Source organism: Gobius niger, assembly GCF_951799975.1.
Source record: "Gobius niger genome assembly, chromosome: 11".
In the NCBI taxonomy this organism is placed as follows: domain Eukaryota; kingdom Metazoa; phylum Chordata; class Actinopteri; order Gobiiformes; family Gobiidae; genus Gobius; species Gobius niger.
In genome coordinates this window covers 29260496-29281719 of record NC_136862.1, presented here as the reverse complement: position 1 = coordinate 29281719, position 21224 = coordinate 29260496, and the positions used below count along the sequence as shown (strand labels likewise).

The window sequence follows — 21224 nt, the reverse complement described above, 5'->3', positions numbered from 1 at the left end:
TATATATATATATATTATATTATATATTATTTCAAACTAGATTTGCATTCAAAGAATAAAAAAAACCCAGATCTGTAAGCCCAGTCCCGCCTTAAATCCACATTTTAGCTTCTTTTGGGTGTTTCAAACCTGCAGTCCCAAATGTGGATCACTGTGATGCAGAAATACAGTGAAAAAAAGGTAAATGGTCTCAACTTATATAGCGCTTTTCAACCTTCATCAGGCCCAAAGAGCTTTACAGCAAGGAACCACTCACCCACTCACTCTCATTCATACACCAAGGCAAGGTGGGTTAAGTGTCTTGCCCAAGAACACAACAACAGTGGAAACCATCAGGAGCCCACTGTGAACCTTCTGATCACGAGACTGTTAGAGAATTAACAATGGTGTTTGAGAGGATAGATGAATGACAGGCAGCATGTCTTATGCAGGAGAAGTTTTTTTACCATCGGTACGGGACCCAGAGACATGAACTTGAGACATTGCGCTAGTCCGACCATTCAATTCTGTCTATGCTTCCACAGAAAAGGGATAAATACCCTCTCAGAGCGTCATACTGATACGCAAGCATTCAGTGGCTGAGAGTCTGAGCTCCACAGTCAAGGCTATGACAGAGATAGTACGACTGTAGCCTGACCCAGTATGATTTAATGTTATCCTCTAACACTACCCGCTCGGCACACTGTGCCACCGTCACCCACCTCAGAGGAGGATCTGAGCCTGATCAACTTAAGTACCAACTGTTTTCATCAATTTATCAGACAAACACTCCTTCAAACTTTTAAAATGTCATGTGTGATGTCATAACATGGCAGTTTGCACCTGACTGTATAACAGCAACAGCAGCAAATTGAGAGGAAATCCTCTTGTTCAGTGACGTCATCGCTCTACTTTCGGGTCCAATGGAACGTCAGCCCTATTCAGTAGAGTGGGAGTTGGCTGATTTTGGAGAGAGCTTTGTACAAGGCTCATTTTAAGCATCTGATCACACCAATTTATTACATTTGCCCTCGATTTTCTATAGCAATGCTTTTCAGACAGAAATGATCCAAAAATAATAATTTATACACCATGAATGCATATCTTCAATATATGTATAAACCAGTTTCTGTCCTTTTAATTGTTATTTCACAAAGAGAAAGTTGGTCCCTTTTTTTTGTCTGTGTTTGTCGATAGACCTTTGTACAATTTGGACCTGGCAGTAGTTTGGTCGTCATATGTGATTTCTGTTTCCATTCCTTTTTAGGTTTAATGTGAATATTTTCTGTTGGGTTGTTTTTAATTACGATTTTAGCCTTTTAAGCTTATTTCAAGGTGCATGATAGTCGGATATAGTTCATATTAATGCATATTTGTGTGTATCTCCATAGTTATGATATACAAACATACAAAAAACCTAAAAACAATAAATGATCTTGGAGCATCACAGAGGCCACTGTGACAGAAAGTAAAGGCGCCATGCTCATATAGTCACTGGGTCACTGAAAGGTCAAATACGCATTAATATAAACTTTTTTTTACTGTGAAACAACAAGCAGCAATTCCCTCTATCTTGGTTCAGCTGTGTTTTTTGCCTTTTTTCTTCCACATTGTTATGACTACGTTAGCACATCTTTGCTGTGTTTTTGTGAGATCAGGAAACAAAAAAGGTTCAAACGAGGAGAAGATGTTGAAAGACTGCAGGAGGAAGAGGAAGGAGGAGGAGCTGACCAGTGCAGGACACCACGCTCTGAAACAGGGACAAACTCAGGAGGCCGTCACAGAGGAGCACTGAAGGCAGTACTCTGGCTTCCCCTACGTCCAAAAACACGCTGGTCAGGTTGGCCCACAATGGCGGCGCACACACCTGAACGCAGTGGTACAATGACAAATAAATAAATGCACCTTTAATACTTATTCCATGTGGCGGCTTGTCATTCAAGGATGACGGATGATCCTGATGCCGTACAAGTTGAGAACCACGGGTTTAGTGTGTCATAGTTTACCACAGTCATTCTGTGCCGTGCTGCGCTCACTCACCAGTTCAGAGATGTGATTGGACACAGAAAGGACGAGCTTTTATTAACAAACTGCTGGCGACTGAAACAACAATGGAATGATCTCCACAAATACTGGACATTATTTACATTGAAAAACAAAAACACAATTCATGAAGTGACAGTGAGGTAGATGAGAAGACGAGGGGGAGGGAGGGGGGGTCTTTGGAAAACTCTACATAACCATTACCTCAGGACAAATCAGAATATACTTGAAATAAAAATCAACTGAATTCATGATAATATATATTTTAGGTAGATTTGAGGACAAATATTTCATGGTATTTCTGTTTCGATTTGGAGGCCCCTGGACTGCGTTGCTTTGTGTTGAAGAGATATGGCCTCATCCCAGAGACTTCTTCATTTCACGTGGGCAGGAGTTGCACTTGCATTTGCCATTAGGGGGAAAACCATTGTGACAGTGTGACAGTAAAGTGGGGAAATTGCATCAGAATTGAATATTCAAAGTCCATGTCAAATAAATCTAAAAATAATGACTCCATATTTGGATTACTGTTCTGAATTCAAGTCGTTTCAATGTCGTGCACAATAGATATTTACAAAGTGGTCTCCTACTGGCTGTATCTCAACTCTCAAAAACATGTCTCCTGAAAACCCACATTTCCCATTTTTAAACCAGCTTTTTGTCGCTGGACCGGTTGCCCCGGCGACATTGATCAGTATTCATTGAGAGGACCAAATTTCAATTCTCTGTAAACAGAATTTAAAGAGCAGGAAATGTGATGTTGAGGAGAAATGTTTTGGAGAAATGAGTCGCAGCCCCCCTCCCTCTTACATATCTACACGCATGTGCTAGCTGCGCTGCTTCTTCTGGGCTCTGACTGGGCTGAAGAAGGGGTGCCACAGCGCCTCCTCCAGGGTGATCCTTCGAACTACATCGTACTCCAGCATCAGACTGAGCAGGTCGAACAGCAGCCGCTCGTCGTCGCTGCTGTAGTACATGTAATTCTGCAAACAGGAAAGGAAAGCAAATTTGAAGTTTTTTGTTGAGGGAGCAAACGTTTGAAGTGAATATGAATTAGAGCAGACTCTAATTATTGGAGTTTAGATGCTTTGCTTGAGCCTGAGGGCAACCACGGTACGGGTCAATTATTCTTTTCATTTCAGATGGGACAGTGGATATAAATAAACATGAGTCCTTCAAAGTCCACACGTAAATATGCTAGAGAATCTTCATAGGCACCACCAGAATTCTCCATCTGTCATGCTAAAGTGTTCAACCCCCAAGGACGGTGAGTAGTTTGATGTGCCATATGATTGGATAAAGTATGTGAAAGCTGAATAAAAGAGTACTGTTAAAGAGAGAGCAATAAGGAAGAGATGAGGAGTGGATTCAAAGAGGACTCTGTAGCATCTCATGGGAGCAATGGCACTTCAACTATAATAGAAGTGAAGCAATAAAATTCAAATCCACTTCATTTGTGCTTTGAAGAACAAAGCACCAATAGCTAGGGCTTTAACAGACTAGTCGACTAGTTGTGTGTTAATCTCTCTCCCTCTCCCTCTCTCTTGCTGCCTAGTTTTAGCATTAATGTCAACCCCTTTTTCTGTGTTTCGGAGGGACTTTAAACAGTGTTACACCGGCTAAACAAAGAATTAACTTTTAGTGCTCCACATAATAGTTTGCGTGCGTCTCTTCTGGACATATTCAGTCGATATGAGCGAGCCAAAGCCAGGACTGTCTCCATCACGGGTCTTTTGGGCCTAATCTAACTTCATAGGACTACATTTAAAGTGGTGCGAGTTACCTTCAGTGGCTTGCAGTGTTTTTTAATGTATTTGTCTCTGGAAATGTCCTCCTCCAACTTCAGCCGATCGTTGTGGACATAATGCTGCTTTCTGCAAAGTCAGAGCGTTTGTTTGACCACTATTGACCAGGACGAGACATTTGAAATAACAGATAATTCAAAGCTGAGTTACTTTGTTTGTTGGAGCAGGTGCGAAGGGATTGGTCCCAGGACTCTCTCCATCATGGCCAGATGCTCCTGACTGTCGTGGGTCTGCAGCAGCACGCGCATTTCAACAAGGAAAAGCACAATCAATCCCCGGCATATGTTCCTGCTCAAATTTACACGTATACATATGAAAACAGTGGGGGGGTGACAGTAGCCCAGAGGTTTAGCATTTGGTGATAGTCCTTTGGTGATGAGCACAGGCAGGTTTGTTTGTAGAGCACAAGTTCTGTACATATACTGTTGGCCAAATATTACTCCAGTAAGAGTAAGTTGCTCTGTCAATTGTTACTCTTGTATTCAAAGTACAAATGAACCAAACACATGGACAAAAGGATGTTACTTTGGAGCCTTTTTTGAAATGTAGTGGAGTAAAAGTATTTCACAACACAAATACTACTGAAGTAAAGTACAGATTCCCAAAAGCTTTACTTAGGTACAGTACTTCAGTAAATGTACTTATACCACCACCACCCCAAAGTAATTGAAATGTTTTACAGAGATGGTTGTGTTAAAGCAGTACTAAGTAACTCATGCCCCTAGAGGCCATAAGTGCCACTGCAGGTGTCGTAGCATGTTGCGTTTTTTTTCCTTTTTACTCATTAATTGTCCGTGAGATTAAATACTACGCTGACAGAAAAAAACAAAGGGAGAGAGGGATATTGTACATCCAATAACACAATGGAGACAATTTTTTTTCACTAAAACGTGGCTGTAAATACTGTTTAAGTGGTGCTAACCCGTAATTAGCTTTGCCCGTTAGCCTGTTAGCTTCTTCTTCATGATTCCATTATTGTGTATTGGGGCCTCCGACTCGGTGCAAGCAAAGTTACAATTGTGGTTTTCTAGACAGAGACACGCTGTGGTTCAAAGATGAAAAAAGAATGATCTGACGAAGGCTATGCTGAAACGTGATCATCATCGTTGATAAAAAAAAAAATTGGACATCGGCTACTTAATTGTGCGATGCTGTTTTTTTTATTTATTTCTGGCCAGAGACAACATGGGGCGATGAAAGACCCCCCCAATCATCCCATTAACACTTGTATTACCCCCAGAGGGACTGTGGAAAGGATTTATTAAGGTTATTAAGGTTACAAGTTACAAAAAAGTCTTACAAAAAGAAAAAATATATATAAAATATATAAATATTAAATTATCCACCCCCACTTGCATTACTTTTTATGTTTTGTGTTTCTTTTACCGGAAAAAGAGTTCGTCCGAGATAGAACTCCATCAGCACGCAACCAAGGCTCCAAACATCACACGACTGGTTCCAGCCAAGATCTGTATAAACGGAGGATAACACATTATCCCAATTATTTAAAGCGCTATCATTCCACACAGTGGCGTATTAGTTTACTACTCTTGTGGAAAGACATAAACTTTAGTAACAACTGTTATTAAGCAGCACGAGCAGAGCATGCAGTGCACACGTGAACGTGGCCCCGCCCCGCCCGCAGCATCAATCTCACAAATATGATTGCGCGCTTCAGTCAGGTCTGACTCTGAAGCACTCCACGCACGGGCTGTCCGGTCTGGTCTTCTGCATACCTTTTGGGCAGAGCTGCGGTGCATGTGTGGGCGAGCCCATCCCACCCTCCCCCACCCCCGCCACGAGGCGCCGCGCTTCTGGCAGCGATAAAATGAAAAAATAACGTTGGGTTTACTTCGGGCTCGGGTCTACATTTTACGATAATTGGTCGGGCTCGGGTCGGGCTTCATGCCCGCGGGCTCGGGTCGGGTCTGGCTGAATTTTTTGGGCGGGATCTAATCTCTAATTAAGGGTACCAAGGGGCCCCAAGCAAGAATGTCAGTAGGGGGCCCTCTTGTGGCCACTCGGTGTACTGCGCACTGTGAGAGTGGGCCTAATTTGGGCTGGAGCGGATCACCTGACAGCTCCCATAATGCAGTTCTCTGCATAAGTTTTCCTCAGAACAGAAGGCTGAGGTTCTTTAGGTCATGAAGAGTGTTACAATAAACTGGTTTCACTATTAGAAATATAATAATGGGGCCCCAGGCAGCTGCCTGCCTTAGCTATGCCTCTGATTCCACAATCCTCTATGCTATTGGTTATTTCTTACCGAGGATGACTTCAGGAGCGCGGTAATGCCGAGTCGACACCAGAGACTCGTGGCGTTCGTGGTCAAACGTGGCGGTGCCAAAATCCACCACTTTCACGTCGATGGCTTTCAGCTTCTTCTCACGGCATTGCTGCAAAACAGAACAGTAAAGTATATTATCAACGATGGTATTTAGAGCTGCTGTTACCAAGTGTGTCCCTCTACCCCCCAAGTGTAAGTCTCACAAAGAACGAGTCCCATTCATCGCCCCAAATAAACGTCAACGAGTAATGTATCAAAGAACAGTTAATAACAATTAAAACTCATAAATATTACTTTATTGTCGTTGTATTCCAGGTTAAAGTCAGAAGAGACGAGTAGAATGTTCTCCGGCTTTAGGTCTGTGTGGGTCAGTTTATTTCTGTGAAGGACTGTGGGAGAGAAAGGACAAATGAATCTCACTAATTATATGCATGTTGTATAGGACAGGTCAATGGTACATATTCAGAAGGTCTTGCCCGCCCCAACACTACATTATTTCTTTTAGACTTAAATGAGTGGCTTTTCGGGTCCAATTAGGAGACACTTTAATCAAATACAGCGTTATACTGTCCTTTTATATCTTTTTGATTTGTAAAGTTTCACTTGAATATTATGATCAAACTAGTTATGATAATGAGCTATGTATTACATTAATTTTAAACTTTTTCCCCATTGAAAAGTGGGTTGTAAGACAGTTGAGCTCCACTTAAAAAACAAAAACCTCTCAACCCCCACCTGAACTGAGCACGTTATCTTCAGTTTGGCTTTACCTAAATCTAATGAGAAGAAAACAAGGACGAAAATGCAACAAAAACAGTATCAAAAAGTGACTGAAAAAAAGCCACAAAAGGGCAATGAAAAGCAATGAAATATTTGACAAAAACAGTGATGAAAGTACAGCAAAAAAGTGCAAGAAAAAGTGACATAAACTCAACAAAACAAGTGGCAAAGATGAGATAAAAAAGAAACAACGCAAGGAAAAAGGAATCAGTTTACATCAGTTTTGTAGATCCTAGCTTTCAAATGAGGCGTTACACTGGCCTGTAGACTGTGACCTCTCCAGTCCAGAAGCTTTTAGTTTTTTGGGTAAAGCTGAACTGGAGAAAATGCACTCGTTTAAGGCGGGTGGTAAGAGGTTATGTAAACTGAAGAAGCAAAAAACAAAACTGTTACTTTAATGGATATAAACAATGTAATAAAGAAACATAGCAACCAAAATCCCTGTTTTGTTGCTGTTATCGTGACAGTAAAGCGTCACATTGCTCCCTGTGTTCGGAGAGTTTCGTGCTTGGACCACAACTAACCGTTTAAAGGTAACTTTCACCCCATTTCCTTTTGCAAACAAAAGCAAGGCCTTTACTTGGAGTGAAGTTTCACTTTTTCCCGAGTGCAAAGTACTCACAGCAAACGGCCCTGAACAGCTGAAAGGCCATGGCTCGGATCTGGTCCAGGCTGAAGGGCAGGTAGTTGTTCTGTTGCAGGAACTCGCAGGTGCTCAGTCCCAGCAGCTCAAACACGATACAGACGTGGCCCTCGTGATCGAACCAGTCCAGCATTCGCACGCAGGCGCTGCAGCAACAAGGAGAGACAGCACATGTTGTAGGTACAGAGGTCTAGACTGGAATGGTGGTTATTGTATAGATGTATACAATGGTTCTATGGTTAGGAAATGGGCTTTTGCAATCAACCCATCCTTCAATGGCACTTCAGTGTGTGGGAACCCAGCACATCTTGGTCAGGAATAGCCAGCTCTACTATTTTACTTCAACATTTTTTTAATTAATGGAAGTGAGAGTCAAGTGCCCAGAGCAAGAGTCACACGCACAAGCAAAACAAAGAGTAGTCAGTAGCACAGTAAATTTAAGCTCTGTACTTAAATGTAATACTTTCTACTCCACTACATTTCTACAAAGGCTCCATTTTACACCAGATAAAGCACACTTCAAAACAGTAGGGGGCGCAGTGCAGATATGCTGTCAATGACATGACTCACAAGTAAGAATATTTGTCTCTGCCCTGTTGCCGTAAAGGTGATGAACTTGAGCATGATCTTCCAGTTTTTGAAGCCGCAAAGTTATTATTCACAACACGTATTTAAATTTGTTCTTAAAAAATGCATTGAGGAACTTTTTATGCAAAAGAAAACCCTTGATGTTAATGCATATTTAACCTGGTGACCAAGCGGTTGTATGAAAACCTACCAGAAGCCATAAAAACACAGATTTTCATTATATCCCATTTTTACTTACATATTCCGGCCTTTATGTTTACTCTCGCACTTCTACTCACAATATGTTGTCGTCATCCAAGTTGTTGATCTCCTCCAAAACAGCAATTTCAGATCGAGCCACTTCACTAAAACAGTCGATGTTCCTCACGATCTTCACAGCAACATATTCCTTTCTGTGAAGCACGAAGAGAAAATATTCAACTACTACAGCTGCGGGAAATCGTGGTGTCGTATTGTACTTCCTAAACCTCACTTGTCTCGATCGAGGCACTTGACCACTTTACCAAAGGCTCCCTTTCCCAGAGTGGACATGACCTCATCTGTGGAAAACAAACAAACAAACACTTTCGGTTTGGACATTTCTTTCCTAAACTGTGCCTCTCCTTTTGAGTTGTATCGGCTCCAACTCAAATGATGACATGTCATTCAACCAAGAGAAATGAACAAACTCAGCCTTTATGCATTTTTGATGTTTCCCTAATAATATAATGTAAAGTATAAACAATGTAAACAATTTTGTGTGTATTTAGCTATAGCAGGGAAATACAAGTATCTTACATCTTCCGTTGAGCAGCAGTCCCTCGTGGTAAAGCAGATGCCCTTTCTCGTCGTCATGGTCCCCGCTCTCTGCCCCTTTATCTCTCTGGGGGTCCTTTGTAGTTGTCATCAAGCCCATCGACGGGGCATCGCGTAGAGGCGGCGATGACAGAGGAGAGATCCATGTGCAGGATTCACCCACGGCACACGGCGTTCGAACGAGACACAAATCAGGACACGGCGTCACCGAGGCAGTTTATAGCAACAGCACCTTTCTACCACAATGAAACCATCGTGGTGAAAGAGGGTGCAAGTGCCAAACAGGCCGCAGACGGTTTGCGCTCATCGTCACAGTAAAATAAACGACAATAAAAGACTGAAATACGAACTAATCTAATGCTGCTCATTGTACGGTTGATCATGTAATTGCAATAGGATCGAATGTAAGCCATGAACAGGTCCATGAACATACTGTAGCTGTGTCTGAGTATGTCAAATGTAACATAGGAACTTCTTATTCTCTTATCACCGTGTAAACAGGCACATGCTGCAGTCGCTGAGCATACGCCTGGTTATGGATATATTATTAAGTCACTTCATGGACGTGTTTTGTAACTGTGAAGGCCAGGACGGAATAATGTAATATTATATCTCATTTCATGCTGTATGAATATGTGATGTTGTTGCTATTACTGTTTACAGCTGCATATGGGGAATGTATGCAGCTGTAAACATGCGTCTCAGTCATGTAATGTACTTTGATGCCTTTTCGAGGACACTTTTCTATTCAGAATATAATATGTTGTGCTGAATTCTGTCATATCATGTGTTACACAGTTGACACGTTTGTGACTGGAACGTCCTGAAACTTGATGGTTAAAATCATTTGTCCCACACGCTCCTACTTTAGAAGGCTTGCAAGGCCAATATTCACTGGCTATACAAACTTGTGACATGAGTTAGACGCACATCCGGTTCAGTGTGACGTGACCCCCCCCTCAGCAACAAAGCTGCCATTTGAGCGTGGGCGAAGCTGTTCTTACGCACAGCAGCAAACACGGTGAACAGGTGTTGTGTGGCAGGCTGCACCATAGAAATCACAGAAACGCTGATAGCAATCTGACGCAATATGTCTTTGATTCGAGGCATTGACATCTTCATCTATGGTTGTGTAATACGCGATATGTAAAAACTGCTACGCCTCAAATTGGTGTCTCTTTGTACTCCACCGAAAGCATATATCCGGCCTCGGGGTGGGCTGAGAAAAATATGAGACAAGACACGACACTGGGTTCACGAGAATGAGACGAGATTTTGACATGATTTGGAATGATAAATAAATAAAGTAAAATTTCCTTTTAACTTAGAATTCCTTTAACAATGAGTATACATGCGTTTCGAGTGACATCACGTATAGTTCCGATGGCCATTTTGAATATCGAAGTAGCATTATGCAGAACTACAACATGTAACAATATCTCTACTCAGGGTGATAAGACAACTGAATGACAGTGGCATTTTTATGTACTCGTAATCATTGCTGAAGAAGATAACAGTTAAAACATGGCCTCAGAGAGCCACGTTCATGTGATATAACCAGCACATGTGGCACAGATGTAGCAGCTCCGTCTGTCGAGCTACAGCAGGATTTACTAAAGAGACTAAATTAACACATCAAAGAGGAAACAGAAAACCTTTCCCTGTGATTTTTACAGTTTGTCATGTCAACAGAGTCTCAGTCTGAATCAGTGTAAGCTGCTCAAGACGTTAGCATGCTACCGGTTAGCAGCTGTCAACCATTGACAGTTGATTCAACTGTCAATGGCTTTAACACAATAAACATATGTCGTTAGCCACATAGCATAATTGCCTAACTCATTTTTGTTTTGATTTTGGAAAACATGTAAAAAGACGTTTTATAGGAAACACATTGTTTTTCTCTTATTGCCATTTTAACAATACAAAATGACTTAGGCAGTTATGCTATGTGGCTAACGATGTGTGGCTCACGTTTGTGAACATTCAGGAAATACTACAGTAACAGCTCAGCTCTGACATGGTGAAGCCAAGGTTTGGAGTGTGGTTCAGGGCTTTCTCTTGGAGAGGTCAGAGCTGAGCTGTTGAAGCTTAATGCTAACTGGCAGCATACTAACATCTTAAACACTGACTTCCTGATTTCTTCACATAAACGTGCGTCTCTAGGACCTTGTTTTTACTTTTATCTTCTTGAACAATGATTCCGAGTACATAAAAATGCCACTGTCAATCAGTTGTCTTTATTTTATATCCTATTTTACTTTGGTATTCAAAATGGCCACCATAACAATACAAGTCACATGACTGAAAGGCATGTTTTGGACGCAGTGCAGTAAAGTAAAAGTAAAAATTCACAATATTTATCTACCCAGAGCCAAAAAAATCTTGTGGTATTTCATTTTGTGAGATCTTGGGGCACGAGATCTTTAGCCTGGTGAGACCAGAATGATTTCCCTCTTTATTTTTGTAAACAGCGGGGGATCCAGTCTGGACTTTTTGGACTTTTGATTTTTCCAGGCTACGAGATCTTTGCCCATCCCGAATCCACGCTACTTTCCATCTGTTGCCATGACAGAAGCTAAAGGGTTAGTCCTGGCTAGTACCAGGATGGGCGGCCATATGAACACCAGGTATAAAGCTTGGGCGGAGTGGATGACGGCAGGGCCAGTCAGCTCCAGACCAGCGGTGGTTACGTATACGCTGAGTGACCCCTGTGCATACCTGTGTGGTCACTTGTTCCGTGCTCTCTGTCAGCTCGTGGTTGATGCTCTGTTCTTTATGGGGCTCAGGGTCTGGGGGCAAGCCGTCAGCGCCGGGATCTGTGGAACAAATGGAGTGCGGACGTTTTAGACACAAATAGAAAACCTCTCAGTGACACATGTGAAGCCTTCCAACAGTCGAGTGTCATGGGAATAATGCATGTCATGTATGTGATGTAATGGGGCATTGTGCTCTGATTTAGGGGTGTACAGAATGTGCAGAGATATGAAGGGGTCATGATTTCATAGGTATGTCTTCTCCGTCTGTGGTGGTGGGGCAGATGTGTGCAGCCGCGCTTTTGTCAATTTCTCCACCAAGACCTAAACTTTAATTTAGTATGGAGTGAATAAAAAAATGTGTGCCATGTGAAGGGCTTTCAGTGACTTGTGTAATAAACTGCTTGACCCTTCCAAAAAAGCGTCCTTTACTTGGATGTATCTAACTGTTCTGATCTGGAGTTGCTGCAATTGATCAGGTCCAGGCTCAGCAAACCTATGAACTGGGGCCAGGACTTTTTTTCCCGATTAATTCCGATTAATTAATTACATAAGGTTTAGTGTGATTGCTTTAGCGGCACAGACACTTTTTCAGTTTCTTTTTTTCTGCAAGACCAAACACATTTATTGTCAAACTTATTAATTCACACAGTTAAGCCGACGTAACCTTATTAAAAAAGACAATTCTTGAAAATATTCTCCAAAAATCAAACTGCTATTGTGTATGAAGTGTTTGATATGATCACACAGGCCTCACATCTCCACGAAAATCACTTCAAAATATAAAGAAGCATTGAAAATAGACCTCTAAAAATTAAATACAACCCCTAAATAAACTATGCTAAAATGCGACAAAAGGCCATAATTAATTTGATTAAATGTTTTAATCGAGTCCCACCACTTCTATGAACCCAAAGAATGAGATCAGCTGACGACCCGAACCTGCTGGTTATTCCATTAATGGATTTCTTCTTCCCTGATGGTACGGCCATATTCCAAGATGGCAATGCCAGGATTCAACGGGCTCATGTTGTGAAAGACTGACTCAGGGAAAACAAGATGGATTGCCCGCCACAGAGTGCAGCTTTTGAGCCAACTGAGAATCTTGTGGATGTGCTAGAGAAGTATTTGTGCAGTGGTCACATTCTCTCATCATCAATACAAGATCTTGGTGAAAAAATGTAAGCAACACTGGATCTTTTGACGTTGCGGAAGCTTATTGAAACGATGCTGCAGCAAATGTGAACCAAATATCAGTGCGGATTAATTTTGTGGATACTTTATTTGGTCAGTGTATGAATAGTGCTGTACAAATAATGAATTACCCTTCGTTGCTCAAACTCTGCGGCGCCAAAAGAACAAACCAAAAAACGTACAACCGACTGCATTAGAAACAGAAATCCACTTAAAATCTCAATTTCAAAAGTCCTACTCAGCAAAGTCTGCAATTTATTTACTCCCCTGCAATTGACCAACACAGTCTCATCTCTGTGGGGTCTTATATGAAACAAAGGCTTGCTGGAAGGTCTTTCTGTGTGTACATGTGCAATAAGGTCTCCTCTGGGGTCAGGATTCCCCCGAAAAAAAAGCTCTGAAATCTCAGTAGTATAAATTAAGGTCAAAGTGAAATCTGTGAATAATGTAAAGTTTGGATTTCTACAAACTTGATCTGAAATGCATTGATTGTTGCATTAATTCAGCAGTTCATATTTCACTTTTCTCTGTAATGTTCATTCTGGTGATGAGAATGAGGACAGTTTTTTCCAATGAGAATAACAGAAGAATATAGTTGCCTTCCTTTAAGCTAGCTGAGTATCTGGAGCATCAGCGTTTGTGAGTTCAGTTATGCTCTGACCTTTTTTTCTACTGGCAAATGCTTCTCGTGGGTCCAGTATGAGTTTGAACTTACCTGCAGTTGTTGGCTCACAGTCATTTTGCCCCATTTTTCTTTGTCGAACTTTTGTGCTCCTCAGTCTCTGCCCGATCTGAAGACAACTGCAGAGAGGAAACAATATAGAGTGATGGTAAGAGGAAAAAAAAGTCATTAAAAATCATCAAAAATAATAAAGTGTAAAAGAGCAAATATATCGAATCCAGAATTCCGTACAAGCTTTGGATTTACCCTGAGATCTCCGACTAGGTTCTTCTTCTGGTTAGTCCTGAGTCCCAAGTTTAGCCTATCGTTTGGTTCAGAGCGCTGCTGTGCTTCTGTCCCGGGGCCCGCACTTAATGCAGGTTTTCAAAGCTTAGAAAGGGTCAAAGACACTCCCTCTCTCTCTTCTCTGTTTTCAGATCTATTTTCGTTTTAAAACCACGACCTCCGGACCTGCTCCTTCTCAGAGCTTTCCCTGGACTTAAGGATGCATTACCTCCTCTTGACCTTCAACAAGCCCCCCCGGGGGAAAAAATTAAGACTGACCCGCTTTCACCAAAACAAGCAGTGTGAAAGCAGAAGGGGTTCAACTTTTGTTCTAGTGCCGTTCCTCAATGAAAAATGTCTCCGAGAGCCACCAAGACTGACACTAGAGGTTGAGAACTAAGATATTATCTAAGGGCTTTCCTGTCTGTCCATCTGAATATATTTGTGCATGGCTGGAGGTTAAGGGACACCGAGGAGTGAATGAATATGCAAACAATTTTTTCTAAGACTCTGGCTTCAGACGAAGGGAGAAATTCAAAACTTCACTCAAAATCAATCAATGGATAAGTTCAATTTGTTTATTTATTGTAACTTTTTGAACTGTCTTTGAGTCTAGAAATAAAGATTGATGGATTGTATTGATTGTAACAGAGACAGGTTTAACTGTAAGTATCTCTTTCATGTTCCCTTGTCCGCCTTGTTCGTCCGCTCCCTCACTAAAAACATTTCAGCAATACGGGCACACAAACGAAGACTAATATAGCTGCGCCAGGCACTGCTGTGGACAGTTCTACTGAATGAACGATGGGTCAATAATAGGGGTTTCATGGTTCGGTTCGGTTCACGGTGCAGGACCCACGATTCGGAGCATCACAGTGCAAGTGCAACATAAACAATAAGTTGGTTTTGAAATAACATAGCCTAAATGTCATTTTCACAGCTGCTTTATAATAAAATGTGCCCCTGGGCTCAGAATGCAAAACAAAATAGAAAACAAAATCGTAGTGTTCTTAAAGACACTAGATGCATGTTGGTCATTTTATGCTCACTACTGCCACCTCAGGTCTTACACGTAACTGCAATCTCTATATTAAAGGGGGGGTATTATGCAAAATCGACTTTTTCAAGCTTTACATCATGTTATTATGTCATTCCCTCATTAAAAACATGCCTGAAGTGTTGCCTTGGCACATTCACGTATTTTCGAGTAATCTGTAAAAACTCTGATGGCAGCCATTTTAGGGATAGGTTTGCCTGAGTCCTCCTAGGAACGCCCCCACCTCCTGGAGACGCCTCCGAGCTTTCGTCACCAGCCGAGTAACCAACCACTGCTCCTCAGCAGAACCCCCTCCCCACTGATGCCACAGACAGCGTGTGGAGGGGGCGTGTCTGAAAGGGTCAGAGGTTCTTAAAGAGACAGAGGCCTATTTCAAGACATTCACGACAGCCATTTTGAGAGAGAAATTTTATACAAAGCAGTTATTCTAATTTACTGCATTTACAGACCAACAGAAGGTTTCATCATCATTGTAGTGTGATATACACTGGTGCTATGTGATTGAAAAAGCAGAATACCCCCTCTCTAAAGGAATAATCAACTGATTTTACATACTGACATATGTTCTTACCTTAACTTAGACGAGTTCATTTGCACCTGTCTGGTCTTTCACGCGTGCCCTCAGTCACGTAAACACAACACAGACGGCGTTAGCGTTTAGCCTCTCCTCTCAAGATAGAAGCTAACAAGCTCTTCCACGTTTTCCACGCACAGTAAAGTGAAGATGTTACTGCGCGGATGTCAAACTACTCCTGGTATTATTACGCCTTACAATATAGTTCCCCTTTTTAACCGCTTAGAAAATCCACATTGTTTAATTATGTGTAATTATACTTTATAGTGTAATACTTCACGCAACCATATTTAAATAGGGAAAACGTGGAAGAGCTTGGTAGCTTCTATCTTCACCTTGTTTCGAGCAATAGAGGAGAGAAGGAGAGGCTAAATGCTAACGCCGTCTGTGCTGTGTTTATGTGAAGACCAGACAGGTACAGATGAACTCGTCTAAGGTAAGGTAAGAACATATCTCAGTATGTAAAAACGGTGGCCTATTCTTTTAAGCTCGTGCATGTCGGCACTGCAGACCCGAAGTAACAACTTTTTGAGTGACAGTGCAGGTTTTTAAGTAAAAAAAAGAAAAAAAAGAAAAACTGCAGCACACTGTGTCGGCCATGAGCTTGTCTTCAGTTTTTATTTGAGGCTGGTGTTTGGGCTGTTCCTGGACAACATTATGCTTGTACTTTTTACGACAAAGAGGAGCCAGAAGAACCCATAACAAAGCTAACACTTATTTCATGTGTTTTTAGTGGATGTAACTGTGCAGGTCTTGAGTGTCTGCAGCCTTCAGTTTAGCGATATGAGATGATGACCCACATGCGCTGTTTTTATAAACTAAAAAATATAGGTGAAAACGTGCACCGTCACTTTAGCCCAATGCACATCACCATTATAGCACCACGGCGCATCGTGGCACTGCTACAACCCCAGTAACAAATTTAGAATCAGCTTACAAAATGATGTTTGTTTTCTTCTCCACTGGACGATCAGCTGCACAGTTATTAGTTTGAATATTATACAAATTGGGTCTTTCTAGTAACTGTGGCACACTAGGGTTTTAAAGTGATTGATATCTTGACAACGGCATGTCTTCAAGGTTGCAGCTTGCGTTCTGTGGCCCGGCAGCATTTTTGTGTCAAGCCCACAGTGATCCCCCTTCCGTCCCTCCTCTCCTCTCTCCCTCTGGGCCGGTCCTCAAATATCGCACATGCCGATCGTAGCGGCGGGGGGGGGGGGACTTTCTGCAGCGTGTTGTTTCTTATTCATCTTTTCGACACCTCGGGCTGTCGCTGATACGTCCACCCGGACTCAGATCAGCATCGCACATGTGAAAGCCGCGGCGTTTAATGTGACAACACGCACAAATGTCCTGATTTATACGGCAGCCGGGCACATAAAAACCGAGAGGCATGACTTTGAGACATGGAGCCAGGCGGGAAGAACTATTTTAGCAGCGACAGCTCGGAAAGACATTTAAAGCTGGTACAGGTGTTCCAGTGAGAATGGTACAAAACTCGGACTCGCTCACTTCTCATGTATGTAACGTGGCGGTTACTAGTTATGGGAATTCTACCTCTTCGTATGTCACTTCCTGTGCCCAAGGGTTAATAACAAATAAGCAACATCCTGAAAAATGTTTCATATGACTGCATTTTGAAAAACTAAATGTTTTTTTCCCCAGCTGTTGTGCGTGGACCAGCTGTTAATCCAAAGACTGGTGGTTCCGCAGAAACAAAAAGTAGAAGCAGCAAATTTTTTGTATTTTTTTTTTTTAGCCTTTAGCATTAGCCATCAAACATCACAAATTATGCACGATCTGGATGCTTCCAGCTGTTGTCAACCCATCGACGATGACAGGAATCATTAATAAATATACAGACTTTCACTTTAGATCAAACTTAGCATATAGAAGTTTCCTCTGAGCTAAATCTAAATCCAATTAAGTTAATTTTCTGCTTTATTGTGGGTTGGACACACATTGCCACTAAACTTCAGCTTATGTCAATGATGATGATAATAAAACCACAGGAATAATTCAAATACCATGAAACAGACTTGTCATACCTCGCCATACTTTACTATAGGGCCTGGCTTTATCGTTCATTTGCATGGGGACATAACGGGAAGTCAATGCAAACGGGAAGACGTTGGCTAACAGAAGTACCAATTTGAAGAAACAGGCTCAGAACAGAGTTTCTGTGATTTCTATGGGTGATTGATCGGCTCCAACTGGTGCATACTGCTATTGTGCCCTTGAACAACTCACTCGACCCACTGTGCCAATTAATGTGGTGTGTGAGTGCTCAGAGAGGCCTTAGGCACAGATTCGCAGGTTCGTTTTCATCGTTTTCATCCTAAGGCAGCTGTGGCTAGAACAGTGACACTTCCCACCACCGCGTGCGAAGAGTCATTTCCTTTATTCATTCTTGCGGTTGAATAAAGTATAACTTAACTTAACAATAGCGCTTTTAGGACAGTGCTATATATAAACAATCCCATGCTGCAGTTGCCCGGCACGTTGGCAGCTTTACTTTATATAGCCCCGCCCCCGGTGCCCCTCTTGTGCGCCCCGTGTCTCCTCGAAGGAATCCGGATTGGTTTCCTCGTGGTCTCGGCTCAAGTGTCGGTGATGGACTGCAAATGGGCGCTGACAACATGAGGACCGTTGTCACTCACTTAAGAGGGTCCAACACCCGCTGTTCCCCTAGGGACCACTGCCAGGGGACGAGCCTGATAAAAAGGCTCAACGAGGGGATAATGAGCCCGCGATGTGCCCCAGGACCATTTACCAGCCTTCCGATCATTTTACACAATACCAGTAATGTAATAATAAGGATGGATTAGCAGGGGCTCGCTACTTGTGCAGCGCTGCAACCCGCTCTGTCGCTGCGACAAGCTATTTAGTGAATTTCTCCACTGTGAGATCAATAAAGGATTATCTTATCTTATTTTCAACAAAATGAAAGATAATCGCAGCTTTTTCAAGTAACAGTTGTTCTTAAAGTTTTATCACCCAGTTACTTCTACTGATATTATTTTGAAGAAACAGTACTATTACTTGATGTCTGGGAGGATATAAGTAGTATTTGTGTTTCAGAATTCAACACTTTTTCTCTACTACTTTTGAAAGAAAAATATAATACTTCCTATTCCATTTCTGTAAAGGCTCCAAAGTAAAAAGTCATTTTTAAAAGCCTCCAGAGCAGTGTCAAATGCCACTGACTAACAACGTGGAAGAAGGTTTGTGCCCGTCGTGCAGTGTTAATTTTGACAACATATTTTAATTTAGTTTTAGTCTTAGTCTTTTAACGAAAACGTAATTCAATTTTAGTCGAGATTTAGTCAAAAAAATATCTTCAATTTTAGTCTAGTTTTAGTCGACTAAAATTGCAAGTAATTTTAGTCGACTAAATCTAAAGCAGTACTAAGTAACTCTTCCCCCTAGAGGCCATAAGTGCAACTGCAGGTGTAGTAGCAAGTTACGATTTTTAATTGTCTTGGAGAGTAAATACTACGCTGACAGGAAAGGTGAAGGGAGAGAGGGTTACTGTGCATCCAATTATTAAATGGAAATATTTTTTTTCACTCAAACTTGGCTGTAAATACTGTTTAAAGAGACGTTAGCCCGCAGTTAGCTTTGCCCGTTAGCATGTTAGCTTCTTCTTCGTGATTCCATTGGTGTGTATTGCTTTCTCCGGACCGGTGGCAGTCAAGTTGCAAACATGGTTTTCTGGCCAGAGACACCAGGGGGAGATGAAAGACCCTCCAATCATCCCATAAACACTTGTATTATCCCCACAGGGACTACGAAACGGATTTATTAAGGTAAACACCTTACTTAGTACATTATATATATATAACATTTTTGTCGACTTTTCCTTTATAATATTCATTATAATCATATTTAATCTTGTTCCTCTGCTTCATGGAGCTTTGTTCCCACATGAACAAAGCTCAGAGCTGATCCTTTGGCAGTGAATTTACATAATATGAGGCTCTCATATTATATTATATCATATTATATCTCTCAGACTGTCATTAGAAGTTTGGATGATTTCAGTCTCTCCTTTCCATTTTCATTTAGTCTTATTTTAGTCGACTAAAATATCTGGACATTTTAGTCATAGTTTTAGTCTCAAGAAAAACTTTTAATTTAGTTTTAGTCCAATTTTAGTCGTCAAAAATATCACTTTGACTAAAATTAAGACTAAATATTTTAGTCGACAAAATTAACACTGCCGTCGTGTTGCCATACAGCAGGGAATTCGGGTGCAATTTCTGTGTTTTTGAAGCCGCAAAGCAAATCTTTTATAATTGGGAGTAATTTTTGTTACAGTGGCAGTCTGCACGTGCCTCAAGACAAGTATGCAAAGATTACTCAAACAAACACTGTATGCATGAGAGAATAACAGAACACACACAGAATGTTTTTTCAAGATGAAACCACATAGCGACATGGTCAGAAACATCCAGAAAGTGCAGCAGATGAGTGACATTGCGTGAGAGGGGGATCACGAACACAGCTCCCTGCTGCGAGTGCCCAAACACAACACGCTTACACATTGTCCCATGCAGGATCGTGTGGAGGAGACTGTAAATAAAACCGGCCCACATGACATTTATTTTGGGAATACTTCCGGAAGCTTCCCACCGGGGGCCGGATTCCTAATGCACAACACTTTTCATTCTTTCACAGAGAATGCAAGTGCAACTATGCCGTGAGATTATTTCCCCCCCCCATAATCATCAATGTACATGTGCATACTGTACATAATCTGCCAGCACCGAAGGGGAGTGGAGCAGATTAAATAAGGCAATAAGTAGTTAATGCAGTTTGAGGGCTGAAATGCTTAGAATGAAGTTGACATCGGTGGGTAGATTGAAGAGTTTTGTATTGTTTTTTTTTGAGAAAGAGCTGAAATAAATATATTTTGTAAATGGTCAGCTGTGATTTCCAGCACAGGCTCACCACAGGGCTGTGTACTGACATCATTGTTGTTTATTATGTACACTGATGCCTGCAGGTCCACTCAGGAGAACAGATATCTCATAAAGGTCTCAGATGACACTATCCTACTTTCTTGACTTCATGGGTCCTGAAAGTCCTGAAAGTCAAACTTCGTAGAATGGTGTGACATCAGCTTCTTAGACCTAAATGTTAGCAAAACCAAATACATGATACTAGACTTCCGGAAGGACACTGTAAAACACAGTACTAGTATCATTCATGGAGAGGAAGATACATCAAACACAGTGCCAAGTAAATATCTTGGCACTGTGTTTGATTCTAAGCTGAAGTTTGACAAAAACACTGATGTTATTGTGAAGAAAAGACATCAGTGGATTCATCTTTTAAGGAAACGTAACTCTTTTAGTGTTTCTCGGCCCATTCTCTGTAAATGTTATCGATTCATTCATTGAGAACCTTTTAGTGTTCTCTTTTATTTGTTGGTTTAAGAATTTGTCAGGCAAAGATAAAAACAGCCTGACCAACATTGTAAAGATCAGCTCAAAAATAATCTGTGTTCAGATGTTGAGTTTAGATTCCTTGTGTAGGCAGGTGGTCCTCAAAGCCAGGAGCATTGTCGGCTCCTCTGGACACATCCTAAGGCATGAAATTTCCTTGTTGCCGTCTGGGCTATCTGGCCTCAGCGAGAAAGACAAACAGATATTCAACTAATTTATACTTACTGCCACTGACCTCCAAAACTCAGGAGAAAGCAGGAACTGATGGAACTGATGATCGATTGATAACACGATGTGGATTATTGTGCTACTGTTCTCAGTTGCGTCATG

General features: G+C 41.6%; 1 protein-coding gene and 1 long non-coding RNA gene across 2 annotated transcripts in view; one reads left to right on the top strand and one right to left on the bottom strand.

Moving 5' to 3' along the window:
* The window catches only part of LOC306970430, a 441258-nt gene that overhangs the window by 98140 nt on the left and 321894 nt on the right, over window positions 1-21224 (top strand). The gene's annotated exons all lie outside the window — the stretch shown is intronic.
* LOC306970698 (dual specificity protein kinase CLK4-like) lies at window positions 2850-9011 on the bottom strand (the record flags this gene model as incomplete). Its single annotated transcript, XM_079566726.1, has 10 exons — window positions 2850-3005; window positions 3806-3896; window positions 3978-4057; window positions 5214-5296; window positions 6094-6223; window positions 6409-6503; window positions 7517-7683; window positions 8404-8517; window positions 8598-8664; window positions 8903-9011. The coding sequence occupies 10 exons, from the start codon at window positions 9009-9011 to the stop codon at window positions 2850-2852; spliced, it is 1092 nt and encodes a 363-aa protein (XP_079422852.1).